The 25,332-nt window shown below is 36.7% G+C and overlaps 1 protein-coding gene across 2 annotated transcripts; it reads right to left on the reverse strand.

The window, feature by feature from the left end:
- Nucleotides 1-7,854: 7,854 nt before the first annotated feature.
- Nucleotides 7,855-23,568, reverse strand: kcnk10b (potassium channel, subfamily K, member 10b). 2 transcript variants are annotated; one of them, XM_079852545.1, is made up of 7 exons: nt 23,489-23,568; nt 19,771-20,168; nt 13,173-13,290; nt 11,459-11,619; nt 11,162-11,354; nt 10,478-10,620; nt 7,855-8,986 (listed from the first exon to the last, which is right to left on the reverse strand). In XM_079852545.1, the coding sequence occupies exons 1-7, from the start codon at nt 23,493-23,495 to the stop codon at nt 8,345-8,347; spliced, it is 1,662 nt and encodes a 553-aa protein (XP_079708671.1). In that variant the 5' UTR covers nt 23,496-23,568; the 3' UTR covers nt 7,855-8,344. The 2 variants fall into 2 exon arrangements, with proteins under 2 accessions (XP_079708671.1, XP_079708670.1); XM_079852544.1 differs by lacking the exon at nt 23,489-23,568 and adding an exon at nt 22,936-23,472.
- Nucleotides 23,569-25,332: the final 1,764 nt, after the last annotated feature.

Here is a 25,332-nt window from a genome sequence, read left to right on the forward strand (position 1 = left end):
TGTCTGCCTATATAGTATTTCATGAATTTCTGTTATTCATATAACAAGGAAAATGCATAATAGAACATAAATATTGATAGATTAAAGGTTTGCAGTAATTTTATAATTGTATATTTGCAAACCGTAAGTGGTAGGCTAATGAAGCCGATTCGGTGGGGGACATACCCTTACGAAAAAGTACTATAGGAATCTTATAGTATTTTGGGACAAAATATTATAGTAATCTTTATATAGGAATACTATAGTAATTTGGGACATGCTATAGAAGTACGATAAGACTACTATAGAAATACTATAGCAGCTTTAAAATATTATAGAGGTATTACAGAACATCACAGAAGTATGTTATGTTCTGTAATGCCTCTATAATATCCTAGAGCCACTAAAATTTCTATAGTAGTCTTATAGTACTTCTATAGTAATATTTTGTCCCAAAATACTATTTTCCTAAGGGTAATTAGGCCATGCATAACCAACACATATAGACGTAACATTTTCTGTCATTTAACGTCGGTCATCCTCAATGTATTTTAAATTGTTTTCATATTTAGATATGACGGCCAGAAAAAATTAAGTTATGTTAAGTTTTTGTTATGTTAAGTTGGTTCAGTGCCATTGACTCCCATTATTTTTCAGCGTTTTCCTTCAGTTTTCAGTCCATAATGGCGGCCGCGCCATCACGTCATGGGGGCAACTGTTACTATGGAGCGTTCTATTGAGTTTCGCCTCTTGGGTTCTATACTCTTTGCTGTTACGTTGCATTCGGAGATCGACTACCGGTCTGTTATCTCTCACGGAGGAGCGGAAGCATAAAAGTAGGAGCGACGACGGTGAAGGACGAGAGAGGCCAGGCCTGGATTTATGTTGTTTTATTTTGTTATATGTGACAGCAGTCGTCCGTGAGGGGCTGCTGTCTTTTTCTTTCGTTTTGTATTTGTTTCATTTATTGTATTAAAGTGTTCAAATGGTCGCCGGTTCCTGCCTCCTTCTTCCCATAACATCTAACCTCATTACAATAACTATCTCTGTCATCTCCAAACATAAAAGAACAGCCATCAATACCGTTCAAATATATAAAGTTTACAAAACAATTAAATTAATGAAAATACAAACCTATGACAAAAACAGTTTGTAAAGTTTGAAAATAATACATGTAAATGTATGAAAATATCTGAAAAAGGAAAGAAGCAGAGCTAAAAGAGAGCAAGTTGGTCATTGGCTGTTATGTCTATGCTGTAGTAGATGTATAATACAATACCAGTAAATGATCCATTTACAAAAGTGCTGAAATTTCACAAACAACTGTTTTACACCATATTTACTTATTTACTAATTATTTACTAATTTACTAATTCATATTATTAGATCTTTTAATTCTTAAAATTAAGATCTACAATAACAGAAAACATGTGTAGTAGTCTAATGTAGTAGTTAACTAATATAACAATGAGTCTTACCATTTTTTTGTACGAAAAATGTTATGTACGAACATGTTATCTAAAGTATCTCAGACTCAAACAGCACAGACGTCTACACGTCTCCTCAATGACTGTCTGATGCAAACCACACAAGTCTCATCAGATAAACAACCCTAAATGGCAGTAAAAACAAAGCGAAGAAAGGTCAAATGTTCTCTTCCAGTTCTTGCCTAATAAGCTGATTTCGTTCAAAAAAGAGCTGTATGGTCATGAAGGCTAAATTCAGAATAACATAGGCTACATGAGAACAGAGAAAAAAGTAGAAGCACAAATTAAGGTGTATCTGCATGCATGCACACACACACACACACACACACACACACACACACACACTGAGCTGTTCTGCTACTAGTCGCTCAGCCTCTTTCAAGTCAAAATCTTTTAGAAGAGTGCAAATAAAAACAAGTGCAGACATGCAGTTTGGGGGAAAAAAGTGATGGCAAAATGCAATGACGGTCTACATTTTTAATACACAAAATAATGAGTATTATAGTCTCAGTATCTAGGCTAATGCATGCACCAGTAAAGTAACCGCAAAAGGCTCAAATAACACGTAAAAATACAGTTAAAACACTGAACATTTGAATGAACAAGATAATAGTGTGTGTCAACTTACACACTGACTAACTTCCCCTTTGTTATTTAGTTTCACTGTGCTTAAAAATATAGTTTTCCATCCATATCTCAATATAGACACGATTCACACGGATCTAAGGTTTTCACGTAGCCTGGATGCCAGCCGAACTTAGCCCCACCCACAACATTTTTAGGTCGGGAAGTTCGATATTCTATAGAAGATAGGCTATTCTGGCTAGAATCTGAGTATGACGACATCAGGCTAGTTTTCACGATGACAGATGTAAGATTACTTAATGCTTTGTTACTCAGAAGTTCATTTTAAAACCGATTATCATTCTAGTAATCATGTTTTCTTAACAGTGTCATTGTCTTACAACACTGTTTCCATTTGTATGCATTACAAAAAAAATTAAAAATTAACTACACTACCAGTCAAAAAACATATTTTTTCAATTGAACATGCATGAATGAATAGTACACAATACAATTAATAATGTGCATTTTGAAAATAGATGGGGAGAATTTTATACTTTAGTTTGTACTTTAAACACTATTGAAAGAAGAACATGTATTTCTCACACCTGTTACTGTTCACTATACAGTTTGCCTACAAAAAATAGCATGTGGAAATGTACAAAACCAAGATGCTAAATTAAAGAGCAGGAACTAGGCTAAATACTCCATGTTGGCCGTGACAGCTTTGCAGGTGGTTTATCTGACTCACGTTCATCAGATGGAGAAAATGATGACATGGGAAAGTTTAATAAAATGATGGTGGAATATGCAAATGATGTGGTAAATTCAGCTGGCCAGGTACAATAGGCCTTTGATATAAATGTATAAATGTATTTTGGACTATAGTAATGCTAACATCATGGGACAGAAAAAAACATGTGGCAAACTAATTTAAGCATCCTCAAAAGATTTAAAATGCATTTATGTCATATAAGACCATACGTCAAGACCATTAAGTCATACAACATCTAAAATGATAAGATCTGTGAAAAATAAATGACCTTGTTAGTTGTGTATTTTCTATGTAAAAATCTGTGTAAAGCAAATGTGCTCTGCAACCATAAAAAACGACAGTTTCCATGTCCACTGTATACAAATGAAAGACGTGTTTCGTGTTTAACAAGCTCACAAACTCTTAACAGTATATTTCCAACAACACTCACCACTTTCTGTGTTTGTAGTGATGGCATATTTAGGGGTGATTTGAACAACCCCCAGCCTAACTTTGAATATTACACTTGTGTAATTCGTCCTGAGTCGGATTACATTGTAAATCAAGACAAAAGCATACAGTTTCACACAGGGCCTCGGACCATCAAGAAAAACAAAACATATTTGAATAAGTTACAGCTTGCCAACTTTCAACCAACAACACAAAACAGATCTATCTACGCGTTCGCGCATGCGCACAAACTCAAAAACTGAAAAAACCGCGGCCTGAGCAGCACCAATTGTTGTCAATTAACGCACTTCAATTATCTCTAAATATATTACCACAGTAAATCGCCAAAGTTGAGATACACGTAATAGCCATAAAGCATTAATTCATCCAATAGGCCTACTTTGCTTATAATCAAGAGTAACGCCTACATTTAACGTTAGCGTTCACGAAGTAAATAAATTCCCATAACTTACCTTTTTAAAAGTCAGCGCGTGCGAAACTCCTCAAAGCATTATCTTTCCATCCGTTCAGTTGTATATTTTTGCGTTAAGTCTATCTCAAACACCTGCCGTGTTAATTGAGCACCTATCGACTTTTTTGGTGAGTTGAACTTGAGAAATACCGTCATGTAACTGGTAGTCGTCGAATAACGGTCAAATTGGGGAGAGACACGATTTCGTTCAGGAGAGTTTGTGCTGTAAACCTCTGGCATTTTCTAGCTGTGTTGAGTGGATTTTCTGTCACATGGTGGGAGGAAAATCGAGTGATGTTTCTTCAGTAGGCCTACTTGTTAAGCTTCTTTTTAACTTGAGATGCATTGGTGGATTAGATTGCTTAGTAGCGATTTTTTTTTAAATAATTTAAACATCACTGATTGGCCATTGGATTCATGCACTCAACAGACATGTCTGTGATTGGTTACTCATCCGCTGGGAGAAAAAAAGATGACAACAATATTCAAAATTGTGTGCAAGTCAAACAGATTTTTTTGTTGTTGTTGGTAGTTCTGAGTTTAAAATACTTTTATTCTGGATCAGACTTATATTTTGCCTAGTGGGTAATAAGCAAGTTTTAAAAAACTGCATTGATTTACATGGAATGAGGGACCTGAGCCACATCTGACTCTTTTCACTTGTGTAACCTCCTAGAACACCTTAGCAATGCCCTGGCAACTACCTGGAGAACCATAGCAACTGCATAACAGGGGGCCGGTTGCTCCAGCTGTGCGTAAATTACAATTTACAGGATTAAAGGTTAAAGGGTTAGTTCACCCAAAAATTAAAATTCTGTCAGTAATTACTCACCCTCATGTTGTTCCAACCGCGTAAGACCTTCGTTCATCTTCGGAACACAAATTAAGATATTTTTGATGAAATCTGAGCCATGTTTCACTCCTCCATAGGCTTCCAGTGTGACCGAAACTTGCTGGCCCAGAAAAGTTATTAAAGAGATTGTTAATATAGTCCAAGTGACTCCAGTGGCTCAATCTTAAGTATATCAAGCGACGAGAATACTTTTTGTGCGCAAAAACAAACAAAAATAACGACTTTATTCCACTATTCATTTCCTTCTCTCTGGATGTCTAGTTGGTTCGCGTAGTGTTTTTGCGCAGCGCGTCTGTGTTACACGTCACCACGTAGGCTCACTATTGGCCGACGCCGGTCATGTGTGTGTTGCGTGATGACGTGCAACACAGACGCGCAGCGCAAAAACACTACGAGGCCCAGAGAGAAGGAAATGAAAAGTGGAATAAAGTCGTTATTTTTGTTTGTTTTTGCGCACAAAAAGTATTCTCGTCGCATGATAAACTTAATGTAGTGCCACTGTAGTTACTTGGACTATTTTAACGATGTTTTAATAACTATTCTGGGCCGGTGAGTTTCGGTCACACTGGAAGCCTATGGAGGAGTCAAAATTCTGTCAGATTTCATCAAAAATATCTTAATTTGTGTTCCGAAGATGAACGAAAGACTTACATGGTTGGAACAACATGAGGGTGAGTAATTACTGACAGAATTTTCATTTTTGGGTGAACTAACCCTTTAAACCATGACAGAAAGATGCATGTGAATAATCCATCACTAATCAGTTATAGACATAGATAATTGGAGGTTACTGCAACCTTGGACACATTTACCTTCTGCTTTCATGCAGTTTATGGCTGACATGAGTTATTTTTTCAAGAAAGCATGCTTTTGAGAAACCCGCCATGCATGACCTCAGATCTGTGCAAGTTAGCTGTACTGAGGCATCTCACCCGAAGATCACAGAAGATCAACGTTACCTTAAAAAGACTAATTTCCTGCCTCGCTCAGTCTTGTTCACACTCAAGGGTGTATATTCACAGGTTTGATGCAACACTTGTTTGCAACACTGCATTCATTTTATCAGTGTGCATGGGTCGTATTTGTGGAAATTAGTAGATCTCAATATTTTGTTTCATTTCGTATTACCACTGACAATATTTGGTATGTATAATAAATGAAAGAGATTTCGGCAATAGTATTAATAAACTGACTGTGTTTTAAAGGTCTAAACTTTATCATCAATTTAATCAATTTCTTTCCATTTCATACATTTCTACAACTAGACATATTTTAACCATGTTCATGCTTTTTTTACTGAATAAATGTAATTGTTTTCACAATGAACATAATTATGCTGATTATACGCAATTTGAATAAACGCTAAAAAACATAATTATTTAAATGAAATCAAATAGATGCAAATAGTTAATAATGAACTGCATTGATTTCTTTGAGTGCAGGAATATTACCCATTTCATTTATGTATGACTGACAAATATATGCATCACATTAAGTTTATTAATTTATGCTAAAAGTATGCAGTCCAAATGGGTGGATTTTATTTGCAATTCAAATGCATGAATCTTACATTTGAGGCCTATATATTTTTAGTGTATATTTTGATTTGTTTTGTATGTACATTGTACATGTTGTGTAACTGATTATGACTTCAGCAGTTCTACCACAGTTGTGTTGCGTGGACCCAATGCCATTTCACAATGATCCCTGAGGTTTTACGAACCAACGTTGGGAAACTCTGCTATAGTGTGTGAAAACTCTCTCAGAGTAAGGATTTTGTGATCTGTGTGTGTGTGTGAGAGCACATAATGTCATCTGTAGACCTAAAGAGTCCTGTAATGTGCTGCTGGAATCTGGAAACGATGGCTAATGATCATGACAATCTGAGCAAATCAGACCTCAAGAGGTTAAGGCATGAAACATGTTCTACACGAGCACATAAACGCAATGTATGTTATGTCATGTAGGATGTCTGATTCATCGATGTGTTTTATGTGCATTTTTTGTACAAGTTTCCAGGTTTTACACCTGACTTTCCAACTTTTTGAAACGAGGTGAAATCAGGATCAAATTGGATCATCAGCAAGTGCAACAAAGCCAAAGTCACATTTCATGATTTATTTTTGCAAAGGCACTCATTACATTCGATGTAATGTTTGCACAACCATTAATGTGATAACCATGACAACAGAGACCATGACTTTTTTGAGATGTTCACTCCAGCTCACATCACTGTGACGTTTACATCAGCATTACATGATCAACATTATTGCATGCTATCTTACCTGAAATTGTAGTGTGTGTGTGTGTGGTGTGTGTGTGTGTGTGTGTGTGTGTGTGTGTGTGTGTGTGTGCATGTAGTATTGTGGACCAATGCAATGGGTCAGTAATGTTTTACATCCACACTTGACTTTTTCACGTTGGAAGACATTGTTCTGAGGGTATAAAATCAATGTGAACTCATATCAGGTGATAATATAACAACAAATCAGGCTGTGTTATGGCAATAATGGAATAATAGTGGCTTTTTGTGATTTACAGCGTATTATAATAAAGTATTTGGACATTTAAGCCATGCTTTATGTGATCTGCTTGTCTCAAATGCAGCAGAATCTGCTCATTAATCTAATTTTTGTCTTCATTTTTTTCACTCTTGTTGATTTGTTGTCATCAATATGGCTTTGACTCCAGTCATTCTGTTTATCACCAAAGAGGGGATTGATATGTTTGTAGACTTCAGTGTGAGCGAAGCATTTAACGGACAGATTTGAAGCCACTGTTTTGTAGAAACTGGCATCACAATCAAAAAGGTTAATGAGAACGTCTCTCAACCAAATGTGTTGTGTGTTTTGAAAAAGTTCATGATTTGCCTCCATAAACATCATAGATGACAGATTCATCTGAGCAGCAGAAGATATTCATGCAGGTTTTTCTTTCTTAAGACATCACGATTTACAGCATAAAAGGCTTTCAGTGATCCATGATCCACCTGAAAACAGCAAAAGCCTTTCAAAAAATCTCTGTTGACTGTCCTGTGAAGAGTCCTCATGTTGTAAAGAATATAAATAACTTATTTTAAAGGTATAGGTCATCCAAAAACTAAATATTCTGACATTATTTACTCAACCCCATGCCACTTTTTGTTTTTTTGTTTTCAATTTATGACTAAAACAGATATGTTGCAGTATGTCCAGGGAGATCTTTTTCATATTAATAATAATATGAAATAATTCATTGTAAGCTACAAAAAAAAATTGTTATTCGTTGAAATCTTCGTTCAAATGAAATATGGCACATGTAGCACCAATTTCAAAATCAGTGATCAATAAAACGTCATTTGTTCTGGTGTATCTCGTCATTGAGACCTAAAATCTAAAAATGTACTTTTAGAGGTTTTCAGTTAGTAACTTTCACTGAAATTTCAATCTGTTTCTCACACAAAGCAGCATGTACGAGTCATATAGACTACTGTTATGGTGCCTTTTTTGTCATTTTTGCAGCTCAGCTCTCTTGGATTTCCATTGAAGAAAGAAAGTCATGAATGTTTGGAACAACATGAGATTGAGTAAAAATGACAGAATTTCCACATTTTTGGTGAACTGTCCCTTTAAGGTTATGTCAGTCTGTATTCCTTGAGCTCTTTTCACATTTTTTTGGCAACTTGTCATTTGTCACAGTGAAAATCAGCTGCGGTTCATCGTACCGAGTCGAGCCGCAGCTTCTAAAACAGAAAGGCACATTTTCTGACGTCGTTCATTTGCCTTCCCGTGCATGTCGTCGTCTGCCTACGGTTGATGCTCCTTCTGCTCGAGTCTTTTATTTCGCTCTTGTTCTTTGGCCTGGGCCGGTGCAAAACCGTTCTGCTGTTTGGGTTCCTCAGGAAAGTGAGGCAGACACGTAAAGCCAGTGTTCGCCTCTGCTGTTTTCTCTTCCTCCACCTCCTCCTCCTCCTCGTCCTCTCTTCTCTCCTCTCCCAGCGTGACATTACTGCTGTTACTGCTGAGGATTTCGCCCTCCCCGTTTGCATCCTCTGGGATGTTCCTGCGGAGATCTTTACTCCTGTTGCGTTTGGCCAGTTTGGTGAGCGAACCGAAGCGGTTGAGGAAGTTTTCCTCGGAGGAAACCTGCTGACCGCCACACTCCGCCTTCAGTCGCAGGTTGTTCAGTTTAGTGTCGATGCTCTCCTGCGAGGACGTCTTGAATCGTCCGGCATCCAGACTTGCTAACACAGCCCGTTTTTCGAGCGACAGCATGTCCAGCGAATGCGCGCGCTGCTCCAGACCCAGTCGTCTACGCTCCATGCTGCGGATGGTGGCCGCCCGCTGAAGTTTGTCGTGGATCTCGCCGCTGAGGCGTCGTCGCGTCTCGCGTAACTCCGCTCGAACGTTTGCCTTCCATTCTGCCGCATGGGCCTTAAACTCTCCAACCTGTATTGGATGACAGAGAGCACTGTGATCGTGGCATTTACAAACGATTCAGTAATGTGCTTCACGTGGGCTTAAGAAGGGAGAACGTACCACATTTCTTAAAGCCAATGTAAAACAGCATTTACCATTTAAAGTCAACGTAAAATGGCATTCGCCATAAATTTTACCATTTAAACCCTATGTACAACAGAATTTGCTATTAGTGTTTATCATTTAAAGTCAACTTAAAACAGCGTTTGCCAAAAATATTACAATTTAAAGCCAATGTAAAACATAATTTACCATTTAAAATCAATGTAAAACAGCATTAGCCAAAAAATTACCATTTCAACCCAATGTACAACAGAATTTGCCATTCATTTTACCATTTAAAATCAATGTAAAACTTAATTTACCATTTAAACCCTATGTACAACAGAATTTGCCATACATTTTTACCATTTTAAGTAAACGTAAAACAGCATTTGCCAAAAATATTACAAATTAAAGCCAATGTAACAGCATATGCCAAAATTTTACTATTTAAAGTCAATTATTTACCATTTAAAATCAGCATTTGCACATTTTACCAAAGTAAACATGAAACAGCATTTGCTATATATTTTACCATTTAAAGTCAACATAAAACAGCATTTGCTACAAATCTTTTTATTTTTAAGCCAACATTAAACAGAATTTACCATTTAAAGTCATCGTAAAATGGCATTCGCCATAAATTTTACCATTTAAACCCAATGTACAATAGAATTTGCCATAAGTGTTTATCATTTAAAGTCAACTTACAACAGCATTTGCCAAAAATATTACGATTTAAAGCCAATGTAAAACATAATTTACCATTTAAAATCAATGTAAAACAGCATTAGCCAAAAAATTACCATTTCAACCCAATGTACAACAGAATTTGCCATTAATTTTACCATTTAAAGTCAATGTAAAACAGCATTTACCATTTAAACCCTATGTACAACAGAATTTTCCATACATTTTTACCATTTTAAGTAAACGTAAAACAGCATTTGCCAAAAATATTACAAATTAAAGCCAATGTAACAGCATATGCCAAAATTTTACTATTTAAAGTCAATTATTTACCATTTAAAATCAGCATTTGCAACACATTTTACCAAAGTAAACATGAAACAGCATTTGCTATATATTTTACCATTTAAAGTCAACGTAAAACAGCATTTGCTACAAATCTTGTAATAGTCTATAAGTCTAAAAGTCTTGTAAGTCATCGTAAAATGGCATTCGCCATAAATTTTACCATTTAATGTACAACAGAATTTTCCATAAGTGTTTATCATTTAAAGTCAACTTACAACAGCATTTGCCATTAGTTTAATCGTTTATAACCTATTTTTCATGTGTTTTATGTGTAGAAAAGGTAAATAAGACTTTGAACAACAATGCTAGATTTTATATTGGACATCATTCTAATCTACTATGATAAACCTTCAAAACTCATTTTTGTTTGACATTTCATACCTCCTCTTTTGTTTTCTTGGACAGAACCCTGAGCCAGTCTCCAATCATGCTGAGAACCGCGGCGAAATACGCCAGACCCACCAAAATCCAGAACCAGACCAGAGGCTTGTACCATTTCATGTACTCTATTTTGCGATCTCCACCTTTAAAATAATCAAACAGATTATTACCGTTTGTCTTATAGCCTCCTGTATATCAGCCTGAACTTAGTTGAAAGACACAAAATTGCTAGAAAAAGTCTTTTGAGAAGGTGTCAGGTGAAATATGACACAAAAATGTAGTAATTGGGCAGATGTTTTAATATGAGTTCACTACACTTTTAAACATAAAGGTACTTTATTGGCATCAAGGCTTCCATAAAGAAGCTTTCGCATCCATGAAAGCTTTCAAATGCACAAAAGGTTCTTCATATTGAAAAAAGGTTCTTTACATTTTTAAATTGTTCTTCACAGTAAGAAAAAAGACTCTTTTAAGAACTGTTCATTGAAAGGTTCTTTGGGAAACAAGAATTGTTCTCCTATGGCATTCGTGCAAAAAAAAAGCCTTTTTGAAACCTTTATATTTTAAGCGTATAGGAATCAAACCAATGATTTGTGTGTCTCTACCAGCTGAGCTATAAGAAATTAAGCAACCCTTGAGTTTACTAGGTAAAATGATGTGAAATGTCCCAATCGGTGCTCATACCTGCTACATAATCTCCAATGCCGACGGTCGTGAGAGTGATGACGACAAAGTATATGGCCTCTAAAGTACTCCATCCCTCGATGTGTTTGAAAATCACAGCTGGGATGGTGACAAAAACAATGCAACCAGCGATGATGAAGAGTATGGTGGAGGTGACGCGGATCTTGGTCTGACTGATTTGCTTGTGTTTTTGCTGTGAATGGCGGCAGAAGAAATTTCAGGTGAATTAACATATTTATATAACCAATAAGCAGTTTAAAAAACCTCAGTAGATCATTCAAACGTAATTCTACTCACTCTGAAAACTTTTTCCACCTTCAAGATGCTCTTCATAAACATGGTCCCTAGTTGATCACCAATCCCGGCCAACAGGAAGCCAAACAGAGGGATGCCAAATATGGCATAGAGGATGCAGAAAATCTTTCCGCCTTCAGTGCTGGGTGCGATGTTTCCATAGCCTGCAGATGTGGGCGGAGAAGACAAGAGGTTATTTAATGGTTCTGATGCAAGCAGCTCTAGTTGACCCCCTGTATTAAATCTGCATTGATTCACAGATGCAGAGAGAGACAATTGGTGGGTTTCATTGAGGGAACATGGCAGTAATTATTGATTGTTAAACAAAAGGGAAGTTAAGACAAGGACAAGAGAGGAGATCTGTGCAGAAAGTTGTCTATGCAAATCTCAGTTCCCATTTTAAAGAGCTTTTGCCCTGTTTACACCTGGTATTAAGATGCGTTTTGGTCAATCGGATCACCTGTGTTTACACCTGGTGTTTTAATCCGTCTCTTCTGTCCACTTTCAACCACTTCTGTCATGATTTCTTCGAGGGGAGGGTCTATGGTCAGGTTGGTAAATGTATGGGTTTTTTCAGATGTTTCGATCTAATGGACAAAATAAGCTTGAGCAATTTTTACATATGAAAGCGACAAGAGCAGCTTTCGTTTCTGGTCTGACAGCCACAAGACCAGCTGAACACTGTGAGTGTGTGTGTTAGAAATCAGGAATGGTGAGAGAATGGCTTTTCCCTTAATGTTTACTCATTAGGTCACTAGGAGGAGAGCAGGCGTCTTTTGTGGCTGTTCGAACGCATTCGACCACATGAGCGTTTACATTATGAAATCAATCCGGTCAATTCCTTTTTCGTGAAAGTGGACAAGCGATAGTGAAAGTGGACAAGCTCACAACATTTTAGACCCCATTTACACTTGTATTTAGAGTCGTCTTCTTGTGATCCGATCGACCAAAATGCATCTTAAAGCAGCGCTATGCAGTTTTGGCAATTTCTTCGCTGTTTTCTCGTTTTTTGTTCGCGGGTTTCTCTATAGAGCTCCCCCTACAGCTTCGGAATATATATTTGACAACACTGTCATAAAAACTCGTTGGCGACTCTACCCCCTCCCATCTGGTCATGTGCATCTGTTTTCAAAGAAGATGGTGAATGCACGCAGCCATGTCCACTGAGGTATGTATGATACACAGAAGGCTAGCATATAAATGTATCTGTAAAGCAATTCGTTACATCGCAAGACCTGATATCAGGCCCGCCGGCCCAAAGTTGCAAGGGTGGTTTTTCCACTCACAGGCGCTAGAGGGAAGCGAGACGGCCACCATTCAACCCGAAAAAAGTCATATGACTCCGAAGCTGTTCAGTTAAGGTAAATTAAGCTAAAAAAAAACTGCATAGTTCCCCTTTAATACCAGGTGTAAACAGGGCCTTTGAGAAAACAGTATGCATTTTTAGTCAAGGTCAAGTTTACTTTTATTCTCATCTTCATTCTAGTTTTAGTTTTGATTTATTTCCAGTTAGTAATTTTAGTGCTTCAACAGTTAGTTAGTTGGCAATGCAGCATTTCAAATATTTCAAACATTTCAACATTTCTCTAACCCAATTTTGTATAGAAGCAAAGTATGAACTTTACAGCACATTTTATTTAGTTTGTTATTTTTTGTATTGTGTTTGAACTCAATCAGAGATTATATTTTTCGATGACTGAATGTTCGCTTATTTCACCTATCGTGGTGATGACGGTCCCAGCGAAGAAGAAAGCGCTGCCGAGATCCCAGTGGCTCGAGTTATAGGACGTGTCTCCTATGGGACTCACTCCAGCGCTGACCGCGTCTACTGCATGCTGGGAAAAGATGCACATGGAGAAAAAGACTCAAATGGCCATTTTGGAAGCATTACTATTATAGTAAGTAGACCAGATGCTTACAGGGAATCAAACGGCTAATTTCTAGAAGTCTAATTTGGACTAGACTCACAGAAATGTGTGCGAGATGCAGATAGAATTCTCTGAATATTAAATGCCATCTAATGCCATCTAACAATATTACAATTTATTTATAGAGTAAATTTAAACACAAAATGAATCGATCCAAAGTGCTGTATTTAAAAAAGATGCTAAAATAGGGTATATACGGTCCCTCTTTTAGCCCAGTCAAAAGTCTTGCTGCCGCATTGTGAACAACTTGCAATCGTGATAATAAAGATTTATAACATCATGATGTTAGAAATGCATGAATCACAACTTCTAAATCTTTGCCTGAAAGAAGATGCTTCAACTTTACGATACATCTCAAATGGAAAAAAGCTTCCTCTAATAACAGCACTAATTTGTTTATGAAAAAATAGTGAAGAGTCAAAGATCACTCCAAGGTTTTTAATTTGTTTGCGTACATTACTTGAGAGAGGACCTAACTGGGTTTCCAGAGCAGGGGAGGAATTTGCAGGACAACCTAGAATTAAAACCTGTTTTATCCTCATTTAGCTGCAGAAAAGTATTTGTCATCCACCTCTTGATATCATTTACACATTTCAATAACGCGTCGAATGCGAATGAGAATGGTCTGTAAAACAGTGAAATGAAAGGTTGTATTTTTGAAAAATGTGGGCTGAGGGACGCATATAAAGGGAATCCAATAAAGGTCCCAAAATGGATCCCTGGGGCACACCACACAAGACAGGCGCAGAGGATGAGGGAAAATGCCCTAAATTTACAGATAAAGTCTGATTAGGAAATAATTTTAAAAAGCCACCGTCTCCAAGTCACCTTGCACAATGTCAGCCACTCCAAGAACTACGAATTTTTAAGAAAATAATTCACAAAAATCCTGATCAGACTTGCTAAGTGCCTGATGTGATGTAAAGCCCACCACTTTGGGTTTCTGTTGCTGAAAAACCTGCATTGAAAATCAATGGGCTCCGTCTGTCAGTAATCTGATCAGGCTTTGTGACTCTTCTTAAACTATTTTTAGGAATAGTATAAATGGGTTATGCTGAGTAAATTTAGTCAATATATCAGTAAGTCCTGAGCAGACTCTGGTCATGCTGTCTTTATGATATCCACTAAAATCTTGCTTTAATCGTAAATCAGTACAAGATGTTTTTGTACCCAGAAAAAAAAACGTTTTTCTAGCAGAAATTAACGATTGGCAATCAATCCATTTAAAACTATTGCAATAAGTCAGATACACTCTTAAACGTAAAGAGCTGGCATCGATTGTTAAGTGAAGACAAGTCCCCCTGTGGTGAAAATCAAGCTTTTAATGTTGTTTATATGTCTATGTGGTGGTTTTTAATATGCTTTAATAGAAATGTGTAAATTCATAAGTCGACACCATTGCTGAGTATTTCCTCCTTAAAACTGCAGTGAACCAAAGACAGTCTCAAAAACACGCTTTGAAATCGCTGGTGTTTCTGACGTCACAAACTACCTTGTAACCAATCAGATCAACGTGTGATCGTCAACCAGTGGATCTCTGAGCTGAGTGAGTGAGTGAGTGGAGGCGGGGCTCATTTGCATATTCATAGAACCGTGCATACTAAATGAGGCAAGGGTGTCGAATTACATTCAAGCTATTTTAAGGCATGAATAATTGTTTTCCCAGCAAAAAACATTTAAATTAGTCAATTTGTGTTAATTTGCATTTCTGTTGTAATCTTCGTTTGATTTTGTTTGTTTTACACTGCAGATTGATCAAACGGGTGTTCATGTAGGCTGTTAATTGTAAGACTTGCTTTGTGAAGTCTTCATGTTATTTATGAGAGGCAGTATTGCCATTTCTTTTACACAACGGTCTACAGTTTCACACACTTTCATGTGATTCTTCCATCTGCCGACGGTGTCGCCATTTCTCATTTCACCCGTTTTTGTGCGTACGCCTGGGTCAGAGTTTGTGTGACGGACCGCACATTTTCCCGTCAAGTTTGCTTTTTATAAATCCCAATTATTGCGTAGAGAGCGGCGTACGCCTTCTTTTGTGCGTACGCAACGTTTATAAATTAGGCCCCTGGTCACTGAAAAATGGTTCTTCTATGGCATCGCTGCAAAACACCCCTTTTGTTTTAAAAGAGTAGAGCGGAGAGAAAAACACAACAAAACAACATGCTGTCAGCAAGAAAACGATGAAGTCTGAGTAATATTTCTTCTGCTCCGGTAGGATTTGCCAAGTGTTTGAGTCAGTCCTGCTGACAGCCAAGAACAACAACACCTGGTCTCGCATGACAAGACCGAGACAACATGACTGGCATCTAATTCTGGTGAGATTAAATGTGGGTTTAAAGGCTTTTTCAGACACTTTTTCAAGCCGAATCTGCAATATTAAGATGCTTTACATTCCCCACAAAATGTTCATTTCGGAACCTCATGGGTGGGTTGATATTGCATTGATCAAAACTTTGCTGAAAAGTCTTTGCACACAATCTGCTACAGTCCTTCTGTCCCCTGATTGATAGTTTATACTTTATACAAGTAAAAGGTCTTTTAGTGTAATTGTACAAACATCCATCTTCAGCTTGTGCTTCACGTGTCTTTCTGCTGTGAAAGTAGATATTTATCAAGTAAACAACACTCAATGATTTCAATGAATTTTCAATGACTCAATGATCAACACTTACTGGACTGAAGCAACTTCGCTTTACTTAATTATCCATACATCATTTTTTTTTTTAGAAAATCATGTTCAAATGTGAGTCTCAAATAGGCTTTTGAGGAAGGTTTACATGTTCATCTCTCAATCATCATTGTATCGCATTGCATTATATGTTTTAAAACTACAGAGATTTGATCAGAAAACTAAGCATTTAAATATCATCTTACTAAGACATATTATTGGCAGATTTAGAGCGACGACTGATATTTATATGCATTTTATGTAAGTAGTCTGCTATATTTGTAATTTGCATTACACGCTTTAAAATTTTTATCTTAATTTTTGTCCATAAATATCAGCATCTGCCTCAAATTTCATATTTTTGCTCATTTTGGGTCTCTGAATAAAACCGAGGTGTTTTTCCCCACATATTCTCACTATATCTTACTATATGAGCCATAAAAGCCTGATGTATCAAATATGATACTCAACAAAAAAAATGCACATATGCAGGCTTTCCAGGGTTTGTGATTGTCCTGTTCTGTGGGCAGTTTCAGTATGGACAGGTTTGGACATGATCTGTGTGGACGATGAGGACGACTGAAAGCTCCAGCAAGGCTTTTCTCTCAGGAGATTCTGCCTTTATTGAGCCAAACAATAAATAATTGATTACCTCAGAGCTATTCCCTAAACACCACGTCGAGGGGTCTGTTTCAACTGTCTTGGCTGGAAATGGAGAATTGATTTTTTTTTTTTTTAATTAGAAGATGTAGGACACATTTGAGTCACAAATGACTCAAAGAGGACAGAAATGAAGAAGGATGTAGGCGTGTAATGTAAGATCTGATCACTCATGCATGCAGTATTGTCAGGTTTTTGAGTGAAAACTAAAACTAGGTCAGACTGTAGAATGATCACATGAGCACAAGGGATGATTTAAACATTTAGGAGCAGATTTACTAACAGCTCGCTCCAGCGCAAACCCTCATTTACCGTTAAAAATCTACTGTGAGGACACTGACTCGCTGAAAAGGCAAGGACAGGGTTATTTTTGCATTTGATATTATTGCGTAGCTGTTTCCCTTTCAGACGCAAGATTGATGGGAGGAGAGTATTTAAATTTTTAAAGTTTGCGTGAGTCAGTTTACTGGTATTTGCGCCATTAGTCACTGGTCTTTATAGAAATGATCCGGCTACGTCTGTGTTCGTCAGTAGATCACGCGCAGAACTTTCTGCTCCCATCGGCTCGTTTATGGGATTGCGCTCTCCTGCTTATTTGCCCTGTGTAATAAATCAAATCCTAAATGTGATGTGGTCATGTGACAGAGCAATTTTAGTCATATTGATATACTATTATACATTTTTATATATATCTTTTTAATTTTCTGTCTTCATTTTAATTTTAGTTAAAGTTTTTGTACTTTTTTGTGTGTTTTTGTCATTTTTATTCATTTTTATATTCGTCTATATAGTTTTTATTTATTTTATTTTAGATATTTTAGAAGTTCAAGTTAAACTAAATGAAAATGAGGAATGTTGCCTGAACTGGCTGAAGTTTTTTTTACGTTTTAATTTATTTCTGTTTCAAGTTTTTATGGTTTTTGGTTTAGTTAACGATAATAACCTTAGTTTGGCATACTACTGTTTGAAACATTATGACTGGCCGACAGTATGCAATAAAGTATGCAGTTTGCTGCAAGTCAAGCACAACCACTGAACTGAGATCTGTTTTGATAGTGACCATCTGCGTCCTTGTTATGATAGATCCCTGGACACTCGTTCACATGGATTCGCTTGCATCTGTGAGCCTTGAATAACCTTGAGATGAAAGTCTAATTTTAGATGATATTGTAATTCTTGATTATATATGGTAACTAAGGCTCTACAATAAAGCTGTTCATGAAGTAACATTGAATAAAGTTTTCCAGCATGTCTTAGTACACTCTCCAGTCTCGAGAGAGAAAAAAAAGGTACAAAAGTCACTGTGGTTTAAAAGTATAATATGCACCTTTAAAAGTACTAATATGCACCTTTAAAAGTACTAATATGTACCTTTAAAAGTACTTATATATAAACCTTTAAAAGTACTAACATGCACCTTTAAAAGTACTAATATAGTACTAACATGCACCTTTAAAAGTATTAATATGCACCTTTTAAAAGTACTAATATGTACCTACTAATATGTACCTTTTAAAAGTACTAATATGGACCTTTTAAAAGTACTAATATAGTACTAATATGCACCTTTTAAAAGTACTAAAGTAGTACTAATATGCACCTTTTAGGGGTAATTAAGATGTAAGGTTCACCTTTTGAAAAGGTACTGCCGCAGTGACAGCTTTTGTACCTTTTTTTCTGAGGGTTTATCTCATCATACATACTAAACTGAACAAAGAATGCTTGATCTCATCCACTCTTCCAGTAATTCCCTGGTTGGCTGTGTAGGATGTGTTGTGAGAAATCAAAGCAAAGCTTTAATTGAAGGAGAGATTGAACACATTTGCTCTCTATATCTGTGAGAAATGTTATGTAACACCTCGTGCTGGTGCTTTATCACATTACACACATTTCAGCCTCCAGTGAGTTTCTGCTGCACAAGAGTTGATAATCCTGGTGATGCCCAGAGGGATTTCATGTCTGTCTTGGAATGACATTTACTGATCAATTAGAGCTCAGCGCCGGCCGGAGCAAACAGCAGAGATGGGAAGGTTGTTGTTGTTATTCTTATTTTATCTGATGCTCACCATCGCTGGAAACGGCTTGTTTTGAGTCTTTAAACACCCAACGGTTAGAGTATCTCCTAAGAAGCCTTTACAATGAACAGTTCTTTAAATACCACCCTGTGTTATCATTTTGAACGCTTTCTAAAATATGTAGATGAAGTATTTTTATGTCTCAGCTTTTCACAACCAACTAACTCTGTAAGGATAAATCTCATAAAAACTTGTCAAGACTCATATTTTGGCCCAAAATTAAATGGAGGTGGGGGGGGGGGTAGTTTTTAGGGCCTTTTTGCATTATGAAATAGTTTTCATGAGAATTAAGCTTATTTTCTCCCAAAATGTTAATTATGGTTATGTCTAAAAAGGAGCTTTTATTGAAGTTATTTGAATACATTATGGTATATATATATTTGCAATACTGCCTTTTTTAATTTAAGCTGCTTTAAATGTAAAAAAAAAAAAAAAAAAAAAAAAAATCATTATATTACAGTATTATTTGAAAATGACCATTGTGAATAATGGAAATTATATAAAATAAAATAAAAAGAATGTATATATTAAATATAATATAAAAGTGCGAATATATACTAATGCTCTTTATATAAAAATAATTGTATAAAAAAAATATTTGAATGGATTATTCATCATTAAAAAACAGAAAAATATTAAAAATATATATATATTATAACTATACTTTTATATTTTATAAAAATGATTTCTGAAGGATCATGTGACACTGAAGACTGGAGTAATGATGCTGAAAATTCAGAAATAAATTATATTTTAAAGTATATTAAAATAGAAAACCAGCATTTTAAATTGTAATAATTTTTAACAATATTTCTGTTTTAATGAATGCAGGCTTGATGAGCAGAAGAGACTTCTTTCAAAAACCGTTTCTTATACTTCTAGTATACACTGAAGTATGATCTAGGCATTTTTCCATGTATTATATGATCACTCCTAAATGATCTGAATATCTCTGTGTCTCCTCCACAGACGTGATCTGACCTTGATAAGGTCCTCGAGCTCCGCTGGAGAAACGCAGGGGTTCCTCTTCAGAAACAGGGCCTTCTCCTGAGTGATGCTGTCCTTCTGGTTACTCTCGAAGGGTTGTTCCAGCGCCCGAAACGCCAGCCCGCCGCACACCAGGTACGACACCACCACCACGAACACGGCCAGCACCGTCTTCCACTTCATGACGGAGTGCAGATCCGAGCCGTCCGCTCCCGAGTCCATCCCGGTGAGAGCGCTGGCGGAGCGGGACGAGATGGAGAGGCGCGGGAGAGAGCAGTGAGCGTTCGCTTGGACCTCGCAGCCCGGCGGGTTCTGCATGACCTGAACCAGACTCGCCTGAACCGCAGCGGACTCAACCTTCTTCACAGGGACGATGTTTGTCTGAACAGCCACTGAGAAAGAGACAGAGATGGACAGAGAAGACATTATTAAACCAGGCAAGTCACGTAAAGGGTTAGTTCACCCAAAAATGAAAATTCTGTCAGTAATTACTCGCCCTCATGTTGTTCCAACCCCGTAAGACTTTCGTTCATCTTCAGAACACAAATTAAGATATTTTTGATGAAATCTGAGAGCTGTCTCACTCCTCCATAGGCTTCTTTTACCGGCCCAGAAAAGTTAGTAAAGACATCGTTAAAATAGTCCAAGTGACTACAGTGGCTCAACCTTAAGTTTATCAAGCGACGAGAATACTTTTTGTGCACAAAAATAACGACTTTATTCAACTCTTCATTTTCTTCTGTGTTTCTCTGAGTGAGTTCACGTAGTGCAGGGGTGCCCAATCCTGCTCCTGCCGATCGACTGTCCTGCACAGTTCATCTCCAACCCTAATCAAACACACCTGCCTTTAATTTTCAAGCGATCCTGAAGCCGCTAATTGGTTGCTTCAGGTGTGTTTGATTAGGGTTGGAGATGAACTGTGCAGGACAGTCGATCGGCAGGAGCAGGATTGGGCACCCCTGACGTAGTGTAACAGCGCAGCGCTTCTGGGTTGTACGTCAGAACGGAGGCTCACTATTGGCCAGCATCACACACATGACCAGCCTCGGCCAATAGTGAGCCTCCGTTCTGACGGTTCTTGTTTGTTTTTTGCGCACTAAAAGTATTCTCGTCGCTTGATAATCTTAAGGTTGAGCCACTGTAGTCACTTGGACTATTTTAACGATGTCTTTACTAACTTTTCTGGTCCGGTAAAAGAAGCTTATGGAGGAGTGAGACAGCTCTCAGATTTAATCAAAATCGGTGCTCTCCTGTCGACTGTCTAGCCGCATTCACCTTGTTACCTGATTATTGATTAATTTGACCCACCTGTCCTCCCTCGTTACCTGCTTTTAGTAATGTTTTTTAAAAAAAAAATTGTATTTCAGTATTTTTATAAATGACCATTGAAAATAAAGTTAAAAAAAAAACATGTATAAATATAATCAAAAGTATGGATGGATGGATGGATAGACAGAAAATTTGAAATATTAGCTAGTGATTGATTGATTGATTGATTGATTGATTGATTGATTGATTGATTGATTGATTGATTGATTGATCAATCTGTAATGACTTAGTCCACTGGAGGCAAGTTGCAGTGAGAACCCAAATACAATTTATTAACAAAACGAGATCAAACATAAAACAAAGGCATGACGAGACATGAAACTGGAAACTCACAACAAGAACAAGAACATTTACAGGAAACATTTAATACACAACAAAGACACATGGCAAACATGAGGGCTTAAATACACAGACTAATTACAAGACAAGGAACACCTGTGAACAATGATCAGACGATTAACCAATGACAAGACACATGGCGGGATCACATGACAAACAGGGAATCACATGACAAGACACAGAAACATGACAATGACAAGAAACAAAACGCAAAACGTGACACGATCTCCATTTAATTTTAATGCTAGAAGAAACAACTGAGATACAGAGAATATATTCATGACACAAACCGGTGCAGAAAGAAGTATTCTATTCACTTCTATTCTATTCTTTCATCTCTTTTTCTAAGGTGATTGTGTATGCCTAGTGTATTTATCACTCATGAACGAGGTGAATGCTTTCTAACAGACAGATGAGACAGCATTATCACTCATGAACGAGTGAATACCAAGGTGAGATTCAGTCCTTCAGTCTTTAACAGACAGATGATCTCTGCTAGACGAGCACATTAGCTGTCAGATGGATTGTATAATATGATTTGGAGGGTGGCAGAGCCCTGTGAGAGTCATTGATGCGTTTCACCCCGTTTAAACATTCAGAGCTCCCTTTGTGGGGGACAGTGGGCGGAGCCTGTGAGTCAGAGTGATGTAATGCTCAAACCACCCCATAATTTATGCAGACTCCGCCCCCTCGCCTGCTTCACTACAGTGTTCCATCATTCCCTTTGTAAAAATGAAACAGAAAATGGTGCAAGTTTGAGTTTCATCAAACACCAGATGGATTAAACTGATCGATCCAATAAACCGAACATGCATGTGCACATTTCTCTGTCGATTTTTACAGTGAGGCATTGCCTAAAAATCAATAAATGCACTTGAACATCCATAATTTTGGACTCAAGGACGCCTATGTCATTCTATCTGCTCAGAGATATGGAACCTGTCAGCCCAGCCCACACAAATCAATAGCCAATAAAGTATAGAAACTGTTATGGATGTGTCCATGAAAATTCCAATGAGTAATCCAATGAATATAGAAGAAGCCCATTGAAGCTATAAAACACATATAGTGATTAAAACTTATTTTTGAGACTTTTAAATGACTTTGAATATATATGTGTGTGTGTGTGTGTGTGTGTGTGTGTGTGTGTGTGTGTGTGTGTGTGTGTGTGTGTGTGTGTGAATAGAGTATGCTATGAAATATATCTATCAATCCAGCTAATTATCACTGATTACACGATTGCAACACGGATTTTTCCTTGAAAAGCACTTCAGATGTTTCCTCTCAAATCTCAAATGCTCACTTTTCTTAAGCAAAAATCTGATGATTAGCCAATACAAATGCAAGACAGATCATTTTATTTAAAAAAAAAAAAAATAACAGTGACAATTTAATCTGAAGTTATTTCTCATTGAAAGAGTGAAACAAAACAGCAGATGTCCTAATTTAAAAAGCAGAAGTTGGGTGAAATAACAGTCTGACACAACTAACCTTGTTCAGGATCCCAGTTCACCTTTTTCCTTGGATTCTCTAACGGGAATTTCATGATGGTCCAGAAGGGCTTTCCGTATCAGTGTCAAATAAAGCTATCCTAACAATATACACATAAACCAGAGACTACGACAGACTACATTCTCGCTGCTCTCTGAGTGTTTGTTTCTTTAGAATAAGCAAATGGTTCAAAGCCAAGATGTGATGATGATGATGATGATGATGATGATGATGCTCGAGCACGCCTTACTCTCTCTCTACTCTCTCCACCCAACCAACCATCGCACTCTCATCAGCTTCAGGCTCACATCACTTCGAGGAAAGCGAAACAAAGCTCGAAACAAGTGCTGGGAATGGGATTGAATCATGTCGCGAATCTGGGAGCGTTCCGGCATCGCGCGTAAATCACTTTCCTTTGTTTCAGCAACGCCTCATCCTTTGTGTCAGGATTCCCACTGAGGCTTTTAAGTCATGGAAAAGATGTTCAGTCAATCATGCTCGCTATGATCATGGAGATGTGATATTGAGGTTGACAGATAGAAGTTGTACTCACTGATCATCGCGTGTTTCGCCCGGTGTGTGTGTGTGTGAAGCGGCTCAGGAGCGCATGGAGAGCAGGTGCGACTGAGCGCGCGGAGGGCTGGACTCACGAGCGGCGAATCAACACTTACAGGCAGTTATGAATTATTTATGTCAAGTGTGGATGAATTAACTTCATCAATACATAAACATCTTCATAATTATATATATATAAAAAAATTAATGAAAAAAATGTCCCCTAATATTTATGTAAATATGACAATCATTTTATTCTATTTAACATTGCATATTGTCAGATATTGTAATTAATAATCTATTATGTTCAATATAATGCTTATGAGCTACCATCTGCATGATTACACTGCACACAGCATTATAATAATAAATACAAAATAAAAATGAAATACTTTAGTAAAAAAAAAAAATATTTATTTGAATAATTTTACACTTTTTTTATTAAATCTAATACATTTTTATAATCACAATGTTACGATATTTAGTTGTCAAATCTCATGTACAGGAAGGATAATTCTTCAGCTGTGGGTTTTATTAAGTTGCTCAAGCACCCTCATAATAATTTAAAAACCATAATAGGGTGTATTAATTTAACCCATTATTGTTAGGATGGTGTATATTTATTAATTCTTTAAATATAACAATAACAACAGTATTATAATATAATACTTAACATTTCAAATTGCATTTAATATTATAATTTAAAAAATTATCAATTCAGATTTTCCCATCAGCTGTACAAATCATACAGTATATACTTTTTTTATGGATTTTATTGTGGAATGTCTATTTGCATGATTAAGTTTTCAATCAGTAAAACATTATGAAAAAAAAAATAAAAAATAAATGTTTTGATTAAAATGTAATAGAAATCTGATACATTTTAATTAAAAAAATGTTTTTATTATAATAACATATTACCTGTTCACTATTACCCTATTACACTATTACCTTGACCTTGATACTTCTGTCAAATCCCACTTACAGGAAGAATAATTCTTCAACTTAAGTTGCTTAAGCTATAAACCCCTCATATAAACATAATAGGGTGTATTAATTTATCCATATGTTACTGTAAGTACATATTTATTCATTCTTTAAATATGACAATACTATTATTATGTAATACGTAACATTGCACATTGCATTTAATACAAATTATCATTCAATTAGTGTCATGATTCCCCTGTGTTTTATGTTTCAGGACTTTTATTTTTATATTCTTTTGTCTCGCTGTGCTTGTGTTCTCTAACTGTGGTTTGGTCCTGTAATGTTTTTGTCTCCATAGTAACCCTTTTTAGTCTCTATGGTTACAAATAATCACCATCACCTGTTCCTTGTTAGTCTTTTTATATGTAAATACATATACCCTTGTGTTTCAAGCTGAATCTGAAATCGCCCCATACCCTCAATTAGGGCATTATTTGAGGAAACCATAGTGGACGTTATTGAGTGCACTCATTCAATCCCACAATGCACCGCAATAATACAATGTATGCGCAACGGCTGTCCGAATTCGCTCACAAGTGAACTGTATTAGTGGACTAACGTAGGGAATAATGAATGAGGGTTTAGGGGGCGATTTCAGATTCAGCCCTAGTTTGTCGCTTTCCTTGTTCCCCCTGTTTGATCATCATCATCATCATCATCATCATCATCATCATCGGATTTATGTTTCCTATGTTGGATTATCTTGGTGTGTGTGCTTTTGGATTAAATACTGCTTACAAATATCCTCACCTCCTCGTCTCTGCTGATAATTAGTTTTGCCATCAGCTGTCAATCAATCATTTTCTGCATTACAAATCATATATGAATTTATTGATGACACGATTACACTTT

This window comes from Squalius cephalus, assembly GCF_949319135.1.
Source record: "Squalius cephalus genome assembly, chromosome: 20".
NCBI lineage: Eukaryota > Metazoa > Chordata > Actinopteri > Cypriniformes > Leuciscidae > Squalius > Squalius cephalus.

What these genes read in the sequence shown, in the direction of transcription:
- kcnk10b (XM_079852544.1), bottom strand. Translation starts at nt 22,990, where the DNA reads ATGAAATTCCCGTTAGAGAATCCAAGGAAAAAGGTGAACTGGGATCCT. An exon ending in AGCTCGAGGACCTTATCAAG is followed by an intron (nt 13,291 to 19,770) that starts GTCAGATCACGT and finishes ATCTTTTCCCAG; the next exon opens with CATGCAGTAGACGCGGTCAG. An exon ending in AGGTGGAAAAAGTTTTCAGA is followed by an intron (nt 11,355 to 11,458) that starts GTGAGTAGAATT and finishes CGCCATTCACAG; the next exon opens with CAAAAACACAAGCAAATCAG.